This window comes from Myxine glutinosa, chromosome 6, assembly GCF_964187855.1.
Source record: "Myxine glutinosa chromosome 6, kmMyxGlut1.1, whole genome shotgun sequence".
NCBI classification, from domain to species: Eukaryota; Metazoa; Chordata; class Myxini; order Myxiniformes; family Myxinidae; genus Myxine; species Myxine glutinosa.
In genome coordinates this window covers 46804762-46822261 of record NC_136266.1, presented here as the reverse complement: position 1 = coordinate 46822261, position 17500 = coordinate 46804762, and the positions used below count along the sequence as shown (strand labels likewise).

Below are 17500 nucleotides of genomic sequence, written 5' to 3'. Positions count from 1 at the left end.
TTTTTTGGAAATGAAACTTTGTATATGCAATCAGAATTGGAGGACACATGAAATATGTAAAGATTTTTGGATTTTACCCCAATTCATGCCCCTGGAGGGTGGAGACTTGGGGTCACAGGGGTCAAAATGGGAAAAACCATTACCTCAAAATTTGATATTGGATCAATCCTGGTGGACGTTTATGCCATCTTTCAACTTTGCTTTAGCTGGGAAGCTTAGGGATTTGTTTGGACATGTCGTGCATGATGCAGACAGCAATAGTTGAAATAGTTATTTTGAGCAATAAGTAGATCACACATCATGTTGTGAGCAGTGGAAAACCCTCATGAGGATCACCATGAGGATAGATCACAGTAGGAAATCAATGGTCGTACAAGAGTTCAGCCAACGTACCCTGCGTCCCGCTTCGTTGTTGTGCAGGTTCATGAGCGTCCGCGCGTGCTCCGGGGAGCCGCGTGTCGGGCTCCGCTCGCGCTCACGCGCATCCACAAATTCGCGTGCGAAGCGGTATCCGTATTCCGTGTTGTCTCCACAGCCTCCCCACAGCCAGTCCCGGTGCAGGTCCCGGGGTCGAGCCGCTCGACTGCAGCCGCACGTGGCCAGTTCTCCCTCGCGGCACGCACGGCTGATGGCGTGCGCCACTCCTGCGCTCGAGACCGCGTACGTGAAGGCGGTCTCTCGGCTCGCTACGGGAAAGGTGAGTCAGGAATCGGGCAACAGGGTACATGACTTATTAAAACCAGGTGGGTCACGACACTATTTAACATGATTATCACTTGTGGCAGTTCATGATTCATTATTGAATTAAGATTTTTATTTTATTCAATATTTTTATTAATAATAAATATTTATATTATTATTTAATATAAAATATTAATATATTATTAATATTTAATATAAAATATTTAATATATTATATAAATATTTAATATATTATTAATATTTAAATATTTATTATAAAATATTATATATTAAATATTTCTTATTATATATTTATTATTAATTTATTAAATATTTATTATAAAATATTATATATTAAAAATATTTTATATTAAACATTAATAATAAATATTTATTTTATTTATTATTTTATATTAAATATTTTATTCAATATTTTATTCAATATTCAATAAAATATTTAATATTAATTATTTTATTCAATCAATTATTTTACAGTGGCAGTTCATGATTATCACTTGAGTGTTTTATTACACTGTACAAGTTTAGTAGATATATAATATATTGTAATAAAATTATTTGTGACATCAAGATGAGTATTATAAACACAATATAAATTATTTAATTTTACATTTGTATTGTTTTTAAATTAAATCGTTGCTCAGCAACAACATTTAAAATATTTATCATCAATGTTTGATGCATATTATTATTGTGATTATTGTTTATTTCTTTGAATCCTGTCATTAATGATACGGATTATTCTTGGAATATTACAGTCAACATAATATGATTAATATTTCTATAATGATGATATTCTAAGTATTATGCTTTGCAAATCTATACTATAAGAGAGACGTCTCTGTCTGTCCGTCACCATTTTTATCAGAGATGTGAAAACTGATCTTAATCAAACTTTTAGAGGTTCATCAGTGAATGCTTTAAGCAAATAAATAAAGTTGTCACATAAAAAAGTGATAAAATGTTTGCTTTTTTTGAATTTTTATTTTTTAATCGCTCTATAGTGTCTTTGTAGCTGTGTGAAAGGTAAGATTAAATTATCACCAACCCCCATTCCCTAGTGGGTGTAGGGAAGTGTTTTAAACCCCCACAAAAATAGAGATAAAAACAAAATTTGATTTCTTCAAAATGCCAACAGGATTACAACAGCACTGGGCAGCGCCGGGTACCCCTGCGCCAGGTAATGGTGGGTACCCCTGCGCCAGGTAATGGCAGGTATCCTTGCGCCAGATAATGGCCATATCCACAGCCCTGAAGCTCATTCTCTACAAGGTAACTTGTCGGTTGTGGGGACGGGGTAGAGGTAAAGGCTAAAAGGAGGGAGGTGTGAATCTAGGGGGAAGAAGAAAAGGTGGGAAGGGGTTTTTTAGGAAGATAAGAGCATGGGGGAGGGGGGAGGAGGAATACATTTAACAGACGAGACACTAACTAACAACCCTTCACAACCCGAGAAATAAAATACCTAATTTTATTTACTTTTAACATAAGCCATTAGTTAGGCTGAGGCTGAGAGGTTAGGGTGCAGCTGAGAGGTTAGGGTGCAGCTGAGAGGTTAGGGTGCAGCTGAGAGGTTAGGGTGCAGCTGAGTGGTTAGGGTATGGCTGAGCGGTTAGGGTATGGCTGAGCAGTTAGGGTGCAGCTGAGAGGTTAGGGTGCAGCTGAGAGGTTAGGGTGCAGCTGAGAGGTTAGGGTGCAGCTGAGAGGTTTGGGGTGCAGCTGAGAGGTTAGGGTGCAGCTGAGAGGTTAGGGTGCAGCTGAGGGGTTAGGGTGCAGCTGAGGGGTTAGGGTATGGCTGAGCAGTTAGGGTGCAGCTGAGAGGTTAGTCTGCGGCTGGGCGGTTAGGGTGCGGCTGAGCGGTTAGGGTGCGGCTGAGCGGTTAGGGAGTGGCTGAGCGGTTAGGGAGTGGCTGAGCGGTTAGGGTGCGGCTGAGCGGTTAGGGTGCGGCTGAGCGGTTAGGGTGCGGCTGAGAGGTTAGTGTGCAGCTGAGCGGTTAGTGTGCAGCTGAGCGGTTAGGGTGCGGCTGAGCGGTTAGGGTGCGGCTGAGCGGTTGGGGAGTGGCTGAGCGGTTAGGGTGCGGCTGAGCGGTTAGGGTGCGGCTGAGCGGTTAGGGTGCGGCTGAGCGGTTAGGGTGCGGCTGGGCGGTAAGGGTGCGGCTGAGTGGTTAGGGTGCGGCTGAGCAGTTAGGGTGCGGCTGAGCAGTTAGGGTGCGGCTGAGCAGTTAGGGTGCGGCTGAGCGGTTATGGTGCGGCTTGGGATCCTGGGTTCGAATCCCGGTCGATCATTGAATTAACACTAGAGGGGTTGACTCAGCCTGTCATCCTTCCGAGGTCGGCAAATTGAGTACCTGTTCATTGGTAATTCCCTTGTGTCGTAAGAGGCGACTAACAGGGTTGGCGGCAGGAAGGGCATCCGGCCATAAAACATTGCTTCAAAAAGGGGACCATGGTGCCCGAAAAAGGCCAATCCCTGCTATGCGGGGAAAATGGCCTCTAAAGGTGGTTCTTCTTATTTACTTTTAACATACAAGAAGGTGCAACAATTCATGTGTCATGACCCGAGAAGTATCTCAAACAGTCAATTAATCTCAAAGTTCTTTGAGCATAATCGTTTTTTGGGGAAATTGTCTTTCAACAGAGAAAACCAATCTGTGTCCTTCGCTCTCCCCCCCCCCCCCTCGCCCCCTCCCTCCACCCCTCCCTATCCACCATGGTGTTCTCACTCACCGATCTGTATGAGACGCCCAAACACACTGGTGTTGTCAACCGTGGAGCAGTTCCAACGCCGAGCACGAAACTGGAACTGGCACTCCGATAGGCCCGTCTTGGCGCCGTGACTGATGTACAGCATATGGTCTTGGTACAGGTGGCAGAGTTTGCGTTGGCCCTGGGACAGGCCTGAAAGTTGATTGCACAGTGGCTGCGCTCCGATGATGTACACCTCGGGTCTTTGCACTGGATTCAACGCCAGCGACCTACGGGTCATGACCAAGTGATGAACAAATTCATCAACTCCATTGTCAAAATGTCCCCTCCTTCCCCTCCTCTCAGAGAGATACCGATCAGCGACCATAAGTTTACACGCGATGACGTCACAACTTACAGAATCCTCCTCATTGTACTCTTCCAATGGTGAAAAGAGCTGTGACTGACTCCCCATCGCTCACAGACATACAATTCTCACCATGATGATGAACGTCACAAACAGCAGGTCAGCACCACCATGAATGTCACAAACAATCGATTAATCATTACGACTCGTTTGATTGATTTGTTTATACATTGATCTAAGACTCATGGGGGAGCACGTACACAATCCACATGTCGTGGAGACATTATGAGACATCAATGTGCTTTAACCGAATTACGAGGACATGAGTAGACGACGGACAAACACATTGTACGTGGCATTTGAACCTGGGTTACACACACCTTGAGCCAGGGCTTTAGATGGCACCGCACATGCAGGCCAACCGAGAAATTGTCACAAATAACAGGTGTCACAAATAATAGGTTATCGCTACTACAAACGTCACAATCAGGTCACTGCTATGGAAACAACAGGTTATCATCACCTTAAGCAAAAACGAAACCGAGCGTCACGTTATATGTATCTCTCATAAACAACATTTCCCACCACAAACATTTCAGGAGGTTTTTACTACAGTGTGGATATTCCACGAGTATTATTATGCAGCACCTGTACAAATTGCTTATTTGTTGTAAACGGCAGCGTCTCAAACAATGCTCATCCCAGGATCGTCACCGACAGTTGAACTATGAACCATTAGGTTACAACCAGCTCTCACGATATCATTATGGATTTCTTTAGAACCTCATGGACCCTGCAAGGCATCTACACAACCATCTCTCTCACTCCCTCCCTCGATATCTCTCTCTCTCTCTCTCTCTCTCTCTCTCATCTCCATCTCTCTCTCCCTTCATGTCTCCATCTCTCTCTCTCTCTCATATCTCCATCTCTCTCTCCCTTCATGTCTCCATCTCTCTGTCTCTCTCTTCATATCTCTCTCTCTCTCTCTCTCTCTCTCTCGGTCTCTCTCTCTCGGTCTCTCTCGCTCGCTCTCTCTCTCTGTCTCTCTCGCTCTCTCTGTCTCTCTCTGTCGATCTCTCTCGCTCTCTCTGTCGGTCTCTCTCGCTCTCTCTGTCGGTCTCTCTCGCTCTCTCTGTCGGTCTCTCTCGCTCTCTCTGTCGGTCTCTCTCGCTCTCTCTCTCTGTCGCTCTCTCTGTCGGTCTCTCTCGCTCTCTCTGTCGGTCTCTCTCGCTCTCTCTGTCGGTCTCTCTCGCTCTCTCTGTCGGTCTCTCTCGCTCTCTCTCTCTGTCGCTCTCTCTGTCGGTCTCTCTCGCTTTCTCTGTCGGTCTCTCTCGCTCTCTCTGTCGGTCTCTCTCGCTCTCTCTGTCGGTCTCTCTCGCTCTCTCTGTCGGTCTCTCTCGCTCTCTCTGTCGGTCTCTCTCGCTCTCTCTGTCGGTCTCTCTCGCTCTCTCTGTCGGTCTCTCTCGCTCTCTCTCTCGCTCTCTCTGTCGGTCTCTCTCGCTCGCTCTCTCTGTCGGTCTCTCTCGCTCTCTCTCGCTCGCTCTCTCTGTCGGTCTCTCTGCCTGTCTCTCTCGCTCTCTCTGCCTGTCTCTCTCGCTCTCTCTGCCTGTCTCTCTCGCTCTCTCTGCCTGTCTCTCTCGCTCTCTCTGCCTGTCTCTCTCGCTCTCTCTGCCTGTCTCTCTCGCTCTCTCTGCCTGTCTCTCTCGCTCTCTCTGCCTGTCTCTCTCGCTCTCTCTGCCTGTCTCTCTCGCTCTCTCTGTCTCTCTCTCTGTCTCTCTCGCTCTCTCTGTCTCTCTCGCTCCCTCTATCTCTCTCGCTCTCTCTCTCTCTCTGTCTCTCTCGCTCTCTCTGTCTCTCTCGCTCTCTCGCTCTCTCTGTCTCTCTCGCTCTCTCTCGCTCTCTCTGTCTCTCTCGCTCTCTCTGTCTCTCTCACTCTCTCTGTCTCTCTCGCTCTCTCTCTCTGTCTCTCTGTCTCTCTCTCTGTCTCTTTCGCTCTCTGTCTCTCTCGCTCTCTCTGTCTCTCTCTCGCTCTCTCTGTCTCTCTCTCTCTCTCTCTCTCTCTCTCTCTGTGTCTGTCTGTCTCTCTCTCTCTCTATCGCACTCTCTCTCTCTCTTCATATCTCCATCTCCATCTCCATTCATATCTCCATCTCCATCTCCATCTCCCTTCATATCTCCATCTCCATCTCCCTTCATATCTCTATCTCCATCTCCATTCATATCTCCATCTCCATCTCCCTTCAAATCTCCATCTCCATCTCCATCTCCCTTCATATCTCCATCTCCCTTCAAATCTCCATCTCCCTTCAAATCTCCATCTCCATCTCCATCTCCCTTCATATCTCCATCTCCCTTCAAATCTCCATCTCCCTTCAAATCTCCATCTCCCTTCAAATCTCCATCTTCCTTCAAATCTCCATCTCCCTTCATATCTCCATCTTCCTTCATATCTCCATCTCCCTTCATATCTCCATCTCCCTTCATATCTCCATCTCCCTTCATATCTCCATCTCCCTTCATATCTCCATCTCCCTTCAAATCTCCATCTCCCTTCATATCTCCATCTCCATCTCCCTTCAAATCTCCATCTCCCTTCATATCTCCATCTCCCTTCATATCTCCATCTCCCTTCATATCTCCATCTCCCTTCAAATCTCCATCTCCCTTCATATCTCCATCTCCATCTCCCTTCAAATCTCCATCTCCATCTCCATCTCCCTTCATATCTCCATCTCCCTTCATATCTCCATCTCCCTTCATATCTCCATCTCCCTTCATATCTCCATCTCCCTTCATATCTCCATCTCCATCTCCCTTCATATCTCCATCTCCATCTCCCTTCATATCTCCATCTCCATCTCCCTTCATATCTCCATCTCCCTTCATATCTCCATCTCCCTTCATATCTCCATCTCCATCTCCCTTCATATCTCCATCACTCTCACTCTCCCTTCATATTCCCATTCCCATCACTCTCACTCTCACTCTCTCTCTCTTCATATTCCCATCAGGCTCTCTCTCTCTCTTCATATCTCCATCTCGCTCTCTCTCCCTTCATATCTCCATCACTCTCTCTCTCTTCATATCTCAATCAGGCTCTCTCTCTCTCTCTCTCTCTCTCTCTCTTCATATCTCCATCAGGCTCTCTCTCTCTTCATATTGTTACGTGCTCCTCCCCAACCCCCTGGTCAAGGTGTACCTCCGAGCCCTGAGAGGAGTCACGGCAGAAAAATGTGTTATTCTGTATGTCAAAGATCACTGGTGAAGCCACAGCAATAGTTACCAACAAACAAATATTGTATTAAGATCACACAAGAATAACAGTACAACAATAATAGTAATCAAAAGTACAATCAATATATATCCTATGATGGTACCATCAGTTTCGTAACATATAACTCACTGTGCTCCAAGTGAGTGAACCAAGAACATTCCCAATGTCTCTTTCCCTGCTTCAAACAAAAGTTGATCCCGGCTTCAAGCCAAAGTCGATCCGCTCCAGCGATCGTCAGAACAATGTCCAATCGAGACCAGAATCCCGTTCGGATGACAGTGACAGTCACGTGACCAAAGCTGCTCAAAGGCGCCCTCAAGGCGACTGGGAAATCCAAAGGCGCCCTCCAGGCGACTGGGAACTCACACCCTCGGGTATGGTCATTTCACGGCTCACAGTCGGCGAACCTCAGATTTGCCTTCAAAATCCGCGTTGCACACACACCAGATAAATGTCTGGATGCGGTGAGAACGACTGAAGCGAAGCAAAGAAAAACCTTGCGCGACGCGCAAAGGCTGAAGCGAAGCAAAGAAACGCGCGAGTCAAAGCAAGCGAGTCAAAATGGCCGACAGCCCGTTCTCAATACGAAACGGCCCTTCGATGATTCTCTTCGGAATCAATCGCAAAACCTGACACGGAGGTTGATCTGTCACAGCGATAACAACTCTGTCGCAGGATTCCCTTTCCTGGGAAACCCAGCGTTCACTCGTGACTGTCATTCGCCAATGTTCGCTCCAGACCGCAAAAACCTATGCTTCTTCCCCGACTCACTCCTCCGCCTTCTTTCTCTCTTCTTCTTCTTCGTCGTCCGGTTCCCGATCCGGTTTCCGGTTTCTTTTAACTCTAACTTTTTCACCTTTTGAAAACAGTTCATAAACAATAAACCTTTTGAAAACAATAATAGTGCATGGAATCAAAAATGTTTACAGTGGATGAAAACCACAACAATGGAAGTGACGAATCCTAACACTCCCCCCACATCAAGAAAGAAAGTTTGAACATTGTGAAAACTTTCTTTGCAGGCAAAAACTCTTTTAACAAACAACAGTAAAACTCACACCCAAATGATCAATTCACGTGAGCAACAATAATTAATGTTCCCCAAAATAAAGCAACAAAACTTCCAAACAACCTACAGAAATTTCCAAAGTTAGTTCACTCTGGACAAAGCATCAGCAACGACATTGTCCCTGCCCTTTACATGCTCAACCTCCAAGTTGAACTCCTGCAAAGCCAAACTCCATCTCATCAACCTCTGGTTTTTATTTTTCATTTTTTTGAATGAAGGTTAAGGGCTGTGATAAAAAAATCCAAAGCAAAGCAAATCTATAGCACTTTTTTTAAAGAGGCTGAGATGGGAGCCATGTTTCATGGTAGTTGGTGAGGCCTGGAAGTATTCGCTGTGTGGACGCATTTCGGAATGTTGAGTTCACAGGTAGAAATCTTGACTCAGCTACTCCGCAGCATTCAGTGCTTCAAACTCTTCCTAACTTTCATAAGAATCATGGTTGGAGCGCTTGTCGCTGTAGTCACGTGAATAGCGGTCTCCTTCTCGGCCACTACCCTGCTATAATCATCCCTTCGGGAGCTGCCGTAACTCTGGGAGCCTCCATAGTAATCTCGACTGCGGCCGCCACCAAAACCACTACTCCCACCCAGGGAGCCATAGCCACCCCTGAAACTACCTCCACGTTTTGCTCCTCTGTAGCCCCCTCGACGCCCATGGCCTGCCTTCTCTACTGTTATGGTCGGACCATCCAAATCCTTTTCAGCATCTTTGGCGTTCTTTGTGTTTTCAAACGTGACAAAGCCAAACCTTCTCGACCTTTGCGTCTCCCTGTCTTTTATCAGCAGCACTTCCAAGAGTGGTTCATATTTGCCGAAGACAGAGTCCAGAACATCTTCCCTTGTGTCGAAGTTCAGTCCACCTACAAAGAGCTTGCCAACATTGCCTCCATCCCTGACTTGTGTGTGCTGACGCTTAGTTTCAGGGCACTCAACAAGAAGTGCCTGTGCAAAGCGTGACGTCCGTGCCTTCCTCTTCTCTTCAGAGCGCTTCCTACCCATAGTACGAGTCACTGCAGAAGATAGGAAGAAAAAAAAAAACACCTTTTAGAGGCCATTTTTCCCCACAGAGCAGGGGTTGGCCTTTTTCGGGCACCGTGGTCCCCTTTTTGAAGCAATGTTTTATGGCCGGATTCCCTTCCTGCCACCAACCTTGTTGGTCGCCTCTTGCGACACACAGGGAATTACCAGTGAACTGGTACTCAATTTGCCGACCTCGGAAGGATGGCAGGCTGAGTCAACCCCCCTGGCGTTAATTCAGCGATCGACCGGGATTCGAACCCAGGATCCTAGGATCGATCCCAAGTTTCAAGTTTCAAGATCCGAGGACTGCACAAGATGGAAAGATACCCGGATTCTCCTGCTCCAACTGTGCGGTGTTATTTTCCATACTGGGCTTTTCAACCAACATTGGATTACCAGAACATCAACCACCGGCCAAATCATTCCCGATAATAAAAGAGATTCCCTCTACAGGAAGAGTGGCTTGTAAACCAACGGTGACCGGTCCTGACACCAAATCAGACTTCAAATGGATGACATGAAGTGGAGCTTTAACATAGCCACCAACTCCCTGTAAAAGAACACTAACACCAGTTGCCGTCTTCTCTGACAATGGCAAAATGCTCTCAAGCATCAAAGATTGATGTGCTCCCGTGTCCCCCAATACCCTAACCGGTCTCTGGTTCGTTAAATCTCCATCCAGTGACACAAACCCCTTTGAAATAAAAGGTTTGTAACCCTCTTTAACAAGGTCGTTCTGTGATGCCGTAACTTTGGCATGGGAACCTTCAAAAGGCACTGTCCTCCAAGGACGAATTCTCACATTTGCCAATGCATTCGGAGTTGTACTAGTCTGACTCCGCTCCTGGTTTTTCCTTTTCAGGGCATAACATTGTGTTACGGATTCGTCAATTCCGTTGTTGTGGCTTTCATCCACTTGAAACATTTTTGGTTCCATGTACTATTTATTGTTTTCAAAAGGTTTATTGTGTATGAACTGTTTTCAAAAGGTGAAAAGTTAGCGTTAAAAAGAAACAGGAAACCGGATCGGGAACCGGACGACGAAGAGGAAGAAGAGGAAAAGAAGGCGGAGCGAGTGGAGTCGGACAAGAAGGAGCCGAGCTACTTGCGGTCTGGAGCGAACATTGGCGAGCAAGAGTCACGAGTGAACTTTTGGCTTCCCGAGAAAGAGATTCCTGCGACAGAGTTGTTATCGCTGTGACAGATCAACCTGCGTATCAGGTTTTGCAGTGGATTCTGAAGAGAATCATCGTCATCATCGTCGTGCCGTTGCACCACGAGACCGGGCCGTCGGCCATTTTGACTCGCGCAGGACTTGCGCTTCGCTCACGGTTTCGTCTCGTTTCGACCATTTTCACCGCATTCAGACGTCGATCTGGGGTGTGTGTGTGACGTGGCTTTTGAGTGGAAAGTCTGCGTTTCGCCGACTGTGAGCTGTGGAACGTCCATACCCGAGGGTGTGATCTCTCAGTCACCTGGAGGGCGCCTTTGGATTTCCCAGTCACCTTGAGGGCGTCTTTGCCCCGCTTTGGCAGCGGGACTGTTTTTGCCATTCGAACGGGATTCTGGCCTCGATTGGACATCGTTGTGGCGATCACTGGAGCGAATCAACTTTGGCTTGAAGCCGGGAATAAGAGACATTGGGGATGGTCTTGCTTCACTCACTTGGAGCACAGTGAGTTATATATTACAAAACTGATGGTACCATCATAGGACATATTGATTGTACTTTTGGTTACTATTATTGTTGTCCTGTTATTCTTGTGTGATCTTAATACAATATTTGTTTGTGAGTAACAATTGGGGTGGCTTCTCCATTGATCTTTGACATACAGAATAACACATTTTTCTGCCGTGATCCCTCTCGGGACTCGGAGGTACACCGTGACCAGGGGGTCGGGGAGGAGCACGTAACAGAAATTTGGGGCTCTTCCGGGATTGAATTCCCTAACATTCCCAAAATTGGAATTTTTCTAACATTCCCAAATTTTTCAAAAAAAAAAATTTGAAATTTTTTTGTGTGAAGGTTAATAGGTGTTAACTGATAGTCACCATGGTGTTTGACGCAGAAAAGTTTGCGGCGTCTCCTAATGAGGCACAGTTCCTAGCGTTAAAAAGATCGGAACGCTTGATATTGGCCAAACATTGTAACTTGGAGGTCCGAGCTCACATGAAGAAAGCAGAGATGCAGACATTGGTGGTAGAATCTCTGCTGGGACAGGGAACATAGACAGAGGTAGCCTTGAATTGGTTACCCGAGGCAAAAGAAAATGTGGAGCTCCGGAAAATGGAGATGCAACTGCAGAGCCAGGAAAGGTTAAAAGAGTTGGAATGGAAAGTCGAGGAGAGAAGAGCAGAGGAAAGGAGAGCTGAAAGAGAACTCGAGGAAAAAGAGTAGAACAGGAACGAGAACTCGAGGAGAGAAGAACAGAGGAAAGGAGAACTGAAAGAGAACTCGAAGAAAGAAGAGAAAAGGAAAGAGCCGAGGAAAGGAGAGCCGAAAGGGAGTTAAAGGAATGTGACATGGAGTATCAGAAGGAAGTTAAACTCAAGGAGCTGGAATTAATGGGAGAACGGAGAGAAGTCGTTTCCATGCCGGCTAGTTCGACAACTAGTCAGAACACCTGGGATGTTAGTAGGCATGTGAGGCTGGTTCCACCCTTCAATGAAAAGGAGGTAGCCAAGTTTTTTTTACACTTTGAGAAAGTGGGTCAAATGCTAAAATGGCCTGTGGGGTCCTGGACTATGTTAGTGCAAAGTGTTCTGGTGGGTAAAGCTCAAGATGTCTATTCGGCTTTACCGATTGACCAATGTGCAGATTATGAGATGGTGAAGAAAACCATTCTCAAGGCCGATGAATTGGTCCCTGAAGCTTACCGGCAAAAATTCCGGAATGCCAGGAAGAGGGAGAGTGAGACCCATGTGGAGTTTGCCAGAATGAAGGAAACCATGTTTGATCGGTGGTGTGATTCGAAAGGGATTGGGAAAGACTTCAAACTGTTGCGACAATTGATCTTGGTGGAGGAATTCAAACAGTGTGTCCATGCGGACATTAAAGTACATCTGGAGGAAAAGAAGGTACCAGGGTTGTATGAGGCAGCAACTGTGGCAGATGACTATGCCTTGACACACAGGATGGGGTTCCACAAACCTAACTTCCCGCCTAGAGTTAGCCAGGGGGGTTATGGTACATCCGGTGCAGAGAACGAATATTCATGGGGGCAGCCTAGAGATGACTATGAGGACAAATCTGATACCGCGACTTTTAGGGATCAGAAGACTACAGTTCCAGGACAGACTTATCTTCCGGGGGGCCCGAGGCAGACGTCGAGTTTTTCCTCCAGGCCTACTTGCGCTTTTTGCAAGAAACCTGGACATTTGATGTCCCAATGTTATGCCCTGAAAAGGAAAAATCAGGAGCGGAGTCAGACTAGTACAACTCCGAATGCATTGGCAAATGCGAGAAATCGTCCTTGGAGGACAGTGCCTTGTGAAGGTTCCCATGCCAAAGTTACGGCATCACAGAACGACCTTGTTCAAGAGGGTTACAAACCTTTTATTTCAGAGGGGTTTGTGTCACTGGATGGAGACTTGACTAACCAGAGACCTGTTAGGGTATTGAGGGACACAGGAGCACATCAATCTTTGATGCTTGAGGGCATTTTGCCATTGTCAGAGAAGACGGCAACTGGTGTTAGTGTTCTTTTACAGGGGGTTGGTGGCTATGTTAAAGCTCCACTTCATGTCATCCATTTAAAGTCTGATTTGGTGTCAGGACCGGTCACCGTAGGTTTACAAGCCACTCTTCCTGCAGAGAGAAACTCTTTTGTTATCGGGAATGATTTGGCCGGTGGTCGAGTTTCTGGTAATCCGATGTTTGTTGAAAAGCCTCGTATGGAAAATTACATCGCACATTTAGAGCAGGAGATTCCGGGTATCTTTCCATCCTGTGCCGCGACTCGTGCTATGGGTAGGGAGCGCTCTGAAGAGAAGACGAAGGTACTAACATCACGCTTTGCACAGGCATGTCTTGTCAAGTACCCTGAAACTAAGTGTCAGCGCACACGAGTCATGAATGGAGGCAATGTTGACAAGCTCTTTGTAGGTGGACTGAACTTCAACACAAGGAAAGATGTTCTGGACTCTGTCTTCGGAAAATATGGACCACTCTTGGAAGTGCTGTTGATAAAAGACAGGGAGACGCAAAAGTCGAGAGGGTTTGGCTTTGTCACGTTTGAAAACACAAAGGACGCCAAAGATGCAGAAAAGGATTTGAATGGCAAGGATTTGGATGGTCGGACCATAACAGTAGAGAAGGCAGGCCATGGGCGTCGAGGGAGCTACAGAGGAGGAAAACGTGGAGGTAGTTTCAGGGGTGGCTATGGCTCCCGGGGTGGGAGTAGTAGTTTTGGTGGTGGCCGCAGTCGAGATTACTATGGAGGCTCCCAGGGTTACGGCAGCTCCCGAAGGGATGATTATCAGGGTCGTGGCCGAGAAGGAGGCCACTACTCACGTGACTACAGCACCCGACTCCACAACTGTGGTTATGATTTTTATGATCAAGAGAAGAGTTGGAAACACTGAGAGCTCAGGAGCAGCCGAGCCAAGATTCCGACACGGATTAAGCATGAACTCCACATTCCTAAAGGCGTCCATGTCGTGAATACTTCCAGGCCTCACCACGCAACCATCATGAAACATGGCTCCCAGCTCAGCCTCCTTCAAAAAGTGCTATAGATTTGCTTTGCTTTGGATTTTTGATCACAACCCTTAACCTTCATTCAAGAAATGAAAAATAAAAACCAGAGGTTGATGAGATGGAATTTGGCTTTGCAGGAGTTCAACTTGAAAATTGAGCATGTAAAGGGCAGGGACAATGTCGTTGCTGATGCTTTGTCCAGATTGAACTAACTTTGTGGAAATTTCTGGAGGTTGTTTGGAGGTTTTGTTGCTTTATTTTGGGAAATATTAATTATCGTTGCTCACGGGAATTGATGATTTGGGTGTGAGTTTTACTTTTGTTTGTTAAAAGACTTTTTGCCTGCAAAGAAAGTTTTCACAATGTTCAAACTTTCTTTCTTGATGGGGGGGGAGTGTTAGGATTCGTCACTTTCGATGTTGTGGTTTTCATCCACTTGAAACATTTTTGGTTCCATGTACTATTATTGTTTTCAAAAGGTTTATTGTGTGTGAACTGTTTTCAAAAGGTGAAAAGTTAGTGTTAAAAAGAAACAGGAAACCGGATCGGGAACCGGACGACGAAGAGGAAGAAGAGGAAAAGAAGGCGGAGCGAGTGGAGTCGGACAAGAAGGAGCCGAGCTACTTGCGGTCTGGAGCGAACTTTGGCGAGCAAGAGTCACAAGTGAACTTTTGGCTTCCCGGGACAGGGATTCCTGCGACAGAGTTGTTATCACTGTGACAGATCAACTTTAGTGTCAGGTTTTGCGGTGGATTCTGAAGAGAATCATCATCATCATTGTCGTGCCGTTGCACCACGAGACTGGGCCGTCGGCCATTTTGACTCGCGCAGGACTTGCGCTTCGCTCACGGTTTCGTCTCGTTTCGACCATTTTCACCGCATTCAGACGTCGATCTGGGGTGTGTGTGTGTGACGTGGCATTTGAGTGGAAAGTCTACGTGTCGCTGACTGTGAGCTATGGAACGTCCATGCCCGAGGGTGTGATCTCTCAGTCGCCTGGAGGGCGCCTTTGGATTTCCCAGTCGCCTTGAGAGCGCCTTTGCCCCGCTTTGGCAGCGGGACTGTTCTTGCCATCCAAACGGGATTCTGGTCTCGATTGGACATCGTTCTGGTGATCGCTGGAGCGAAACAACTTTGGCCTGAAACCGGGAAAGAGACATTGGGGATGTTCTTGTTTCACTCACTTGGAGCACAGTGAGTTATATATTACAAAACTGATGGTACCATCATAGGACATATTGATTGTACTTTTGGTTACTATTATTGTTGTACTGTTATTCTTGTGTGATCTTAATGCAATATTTGTTTATGAGTAACAATTGGGGTGGCTTCTCCATTGATCTTTGACATACAGAATAACATATTTTTCTGCCGTGACTTCTCTCGGGGCTCGGAGGTACACCGTGACCAAGGGGTCGGGGAGGAGCACGTAACAATATCTCCATCACGCCCTCTCTCTCTCTTCATATCCCCATCAGGCTCTCTCTCTCTCTCTCTTCATATCTCCATCACTCTCACTCTCCCTTCATATCCCCATCACTCTCACTCTCCCTTCATATTCCCATCACACTCTCTCTCCCTTCATATTCCCATCAGGCTCTCTCTCTCTCTCTCTCTTTATATCTCCATCACTCTCTCTCTCTCTTCATATCTACATCAGGCTCTCTCTCTTCATATCTACACCAGGCTCTCTCTCTCTCTCCATATCTACATTAGGCTTTGCAGGCGTCACACACATATCTACATTAGGCATTAGGCGTCACACACACACACCCCAGATCTCTCTCTTCATATCTACATCAGGCTCTCTCTCTCTCTTCATATCTACATCAGGCTCTCTCTCTCTCTTCATATCTACATCAGGCTCTCTCTCTCTTCATATCTACATCAGGCTCTCTCTCTCTCTCTTCATAACTCCATATATATATATATATATATATATATATCTCTCTCTCTCTCTCTCTCTCTCTCTCTCTCTCTCTCTCTCTCTCTCTCTCTCTCTCTCTCCATATCCCCAACAGGCTCTCTATCTCTCTTCATATCTCCATCACTCTCTCTCTCTTGATATCTCCATCATGCTCTCTTTCTCTTCATATCTCCATCACGCTCTCTCTCTCTTCATAACTCCATCACTCTCTCTCTCTCTCTTCATATCTCCATCACGCTCTCTCTCTCTTCATAACTCCATCACGCTCTCTCTCTTTCTTCATATCTCCATCAGGCTCTCTCTCTCTTTCTCTCTCTTCATATCTCCATCACTTTCACTCTCACTCTTCATATCTCCATCAGGCTCTCTCTCTCTCTCTTCATATCTCCATCAGGCTCTCTCTCTCTCTCTCTCTCTCTCTCTTCATATCTCCATCAGGCTCTCTCTCTATCTCTATCTCTCTCTCTCTCCCTCTCTCTCTCTCTCTCTCCATATCCCCATCAGGCTCTCTATCTCTCTTCATATCTCCATCACTCTCTCTCTCTTGATATCTCCATCATGCTCTCTTTCTCTTCATATCTCCATCACGCTCTCTCTCTCTCTCTCTTCATATCTCCATCACTCTCTCTCTCTCTCTTGATATCTCCATCATGCTCTCTTTCTCTTCATATCTCCATCACGCTCTCTCTCTCTTCATAACTCCATCACTCTCTCGCTCTCTCTTCATATACACAAAGAATTAAGTTAAGCACCCCTACACAAAGAATTAAGTTAAGCACCCCCTAATATATATTATTTGTGTATATGTATACATTGGCATATATTCTGGTCTGGAAGGTCTGGAAGACCTCGCGTGACAACAGTCCGCCAAGATAGAGCGCTTTTGAGACTGGTGCGACGATATCCCTTCGCCTCGAGCCATTTCCTGAAGGACAACTGGCTGCCCAACAGAAGGCTATGTCACCGTACCGTGAGGAACCGCCTGAAATCGGCCGGTTTAAGGTCAAGACGAGTGATCAAGCGTCCAAGGCTACTCGAACGACATCAGAGGGAGCGTTTGGCATGGTGCCTAGCGCGACGTGGATGGAACATCCGGTCTTGGAGGCGAGTTCATTGGTCGGATGAAAGCCGGTTCTTGCTGTACGTGACAGATGGGCGTGTTCGGGTGTGGCGCCACAAAAACACCGCGTATGCACCTAAAAACATTCAACCAACGGTACCCTTTGGTGGTGGCTCGATTATGGTCTGGGGATGCTTCTCCCATGACTGTAAATTGGACCTGATAACTGTGCGAGGTAACCTCAACGGAGAGCGATATGCCGAGGAAATCCTGAATACCACCGTAATCCCGCACTTCGATGACCACACCCTCGCCAGCAGACCCATCTTCATGGATGACAACGCCAGGCCTCACCGTGCGAGACGCGTCCGAGCCTTGCTGGAGCAAGGTGCTGTGACAACCATCCCCTGGCCTGCGTACAGTCCTGACCGAACCCCCTCGAGCACGTTTGGGACATGTTGGGACGACAAATTGCGAAGATGGTCCCTCCAATAGCCAATCTGGATGAATTGGAACGTGCATTACATCGGGAATGGAACAACCTGCCACAGCAACGCATACGACGGCTTACAGGGTCTATGAGACGTAGGGTTGAGTCAGTGATCCGATCACGTGGGTCCTACACACGTTATTGACGCAAAGATCGCTAGAGGTCTTCTCAGAACAATGACTGTACGTTAGAAAACATAAACGTCATCCACACTG

General features: G+C 46.6%; 1 protein-coding gene across 5 annotated transcripts in view; it reads right to left on the bottom strand.

The window, feature by feature from the left end:
- Positions 1-17500, bottom strand: part of LOC137429737 (protein Wnt-5b-like) — a 67132-nt gene that overhangs the window by 38680 nt on the left and 10952 nt on the right. For all 5 annotated transcript variants that reach the window (XM_068119940.2, XM_068119941.2, XM_068119942.2 and 2 more), the window contains 2 exons: positions 3423-3670; positions 394-686 (listed from right to left, as the gene is read on the bottom strand). In XM_068119940.2, coding sequence (XP_067976041.1) covers positions 394-686; positions 3423-3670 — 541 coding nt within the window. The remainder of the gene's footprint in view (positions 1-393; positions 687-3422; positions 3671-17500) is intronic.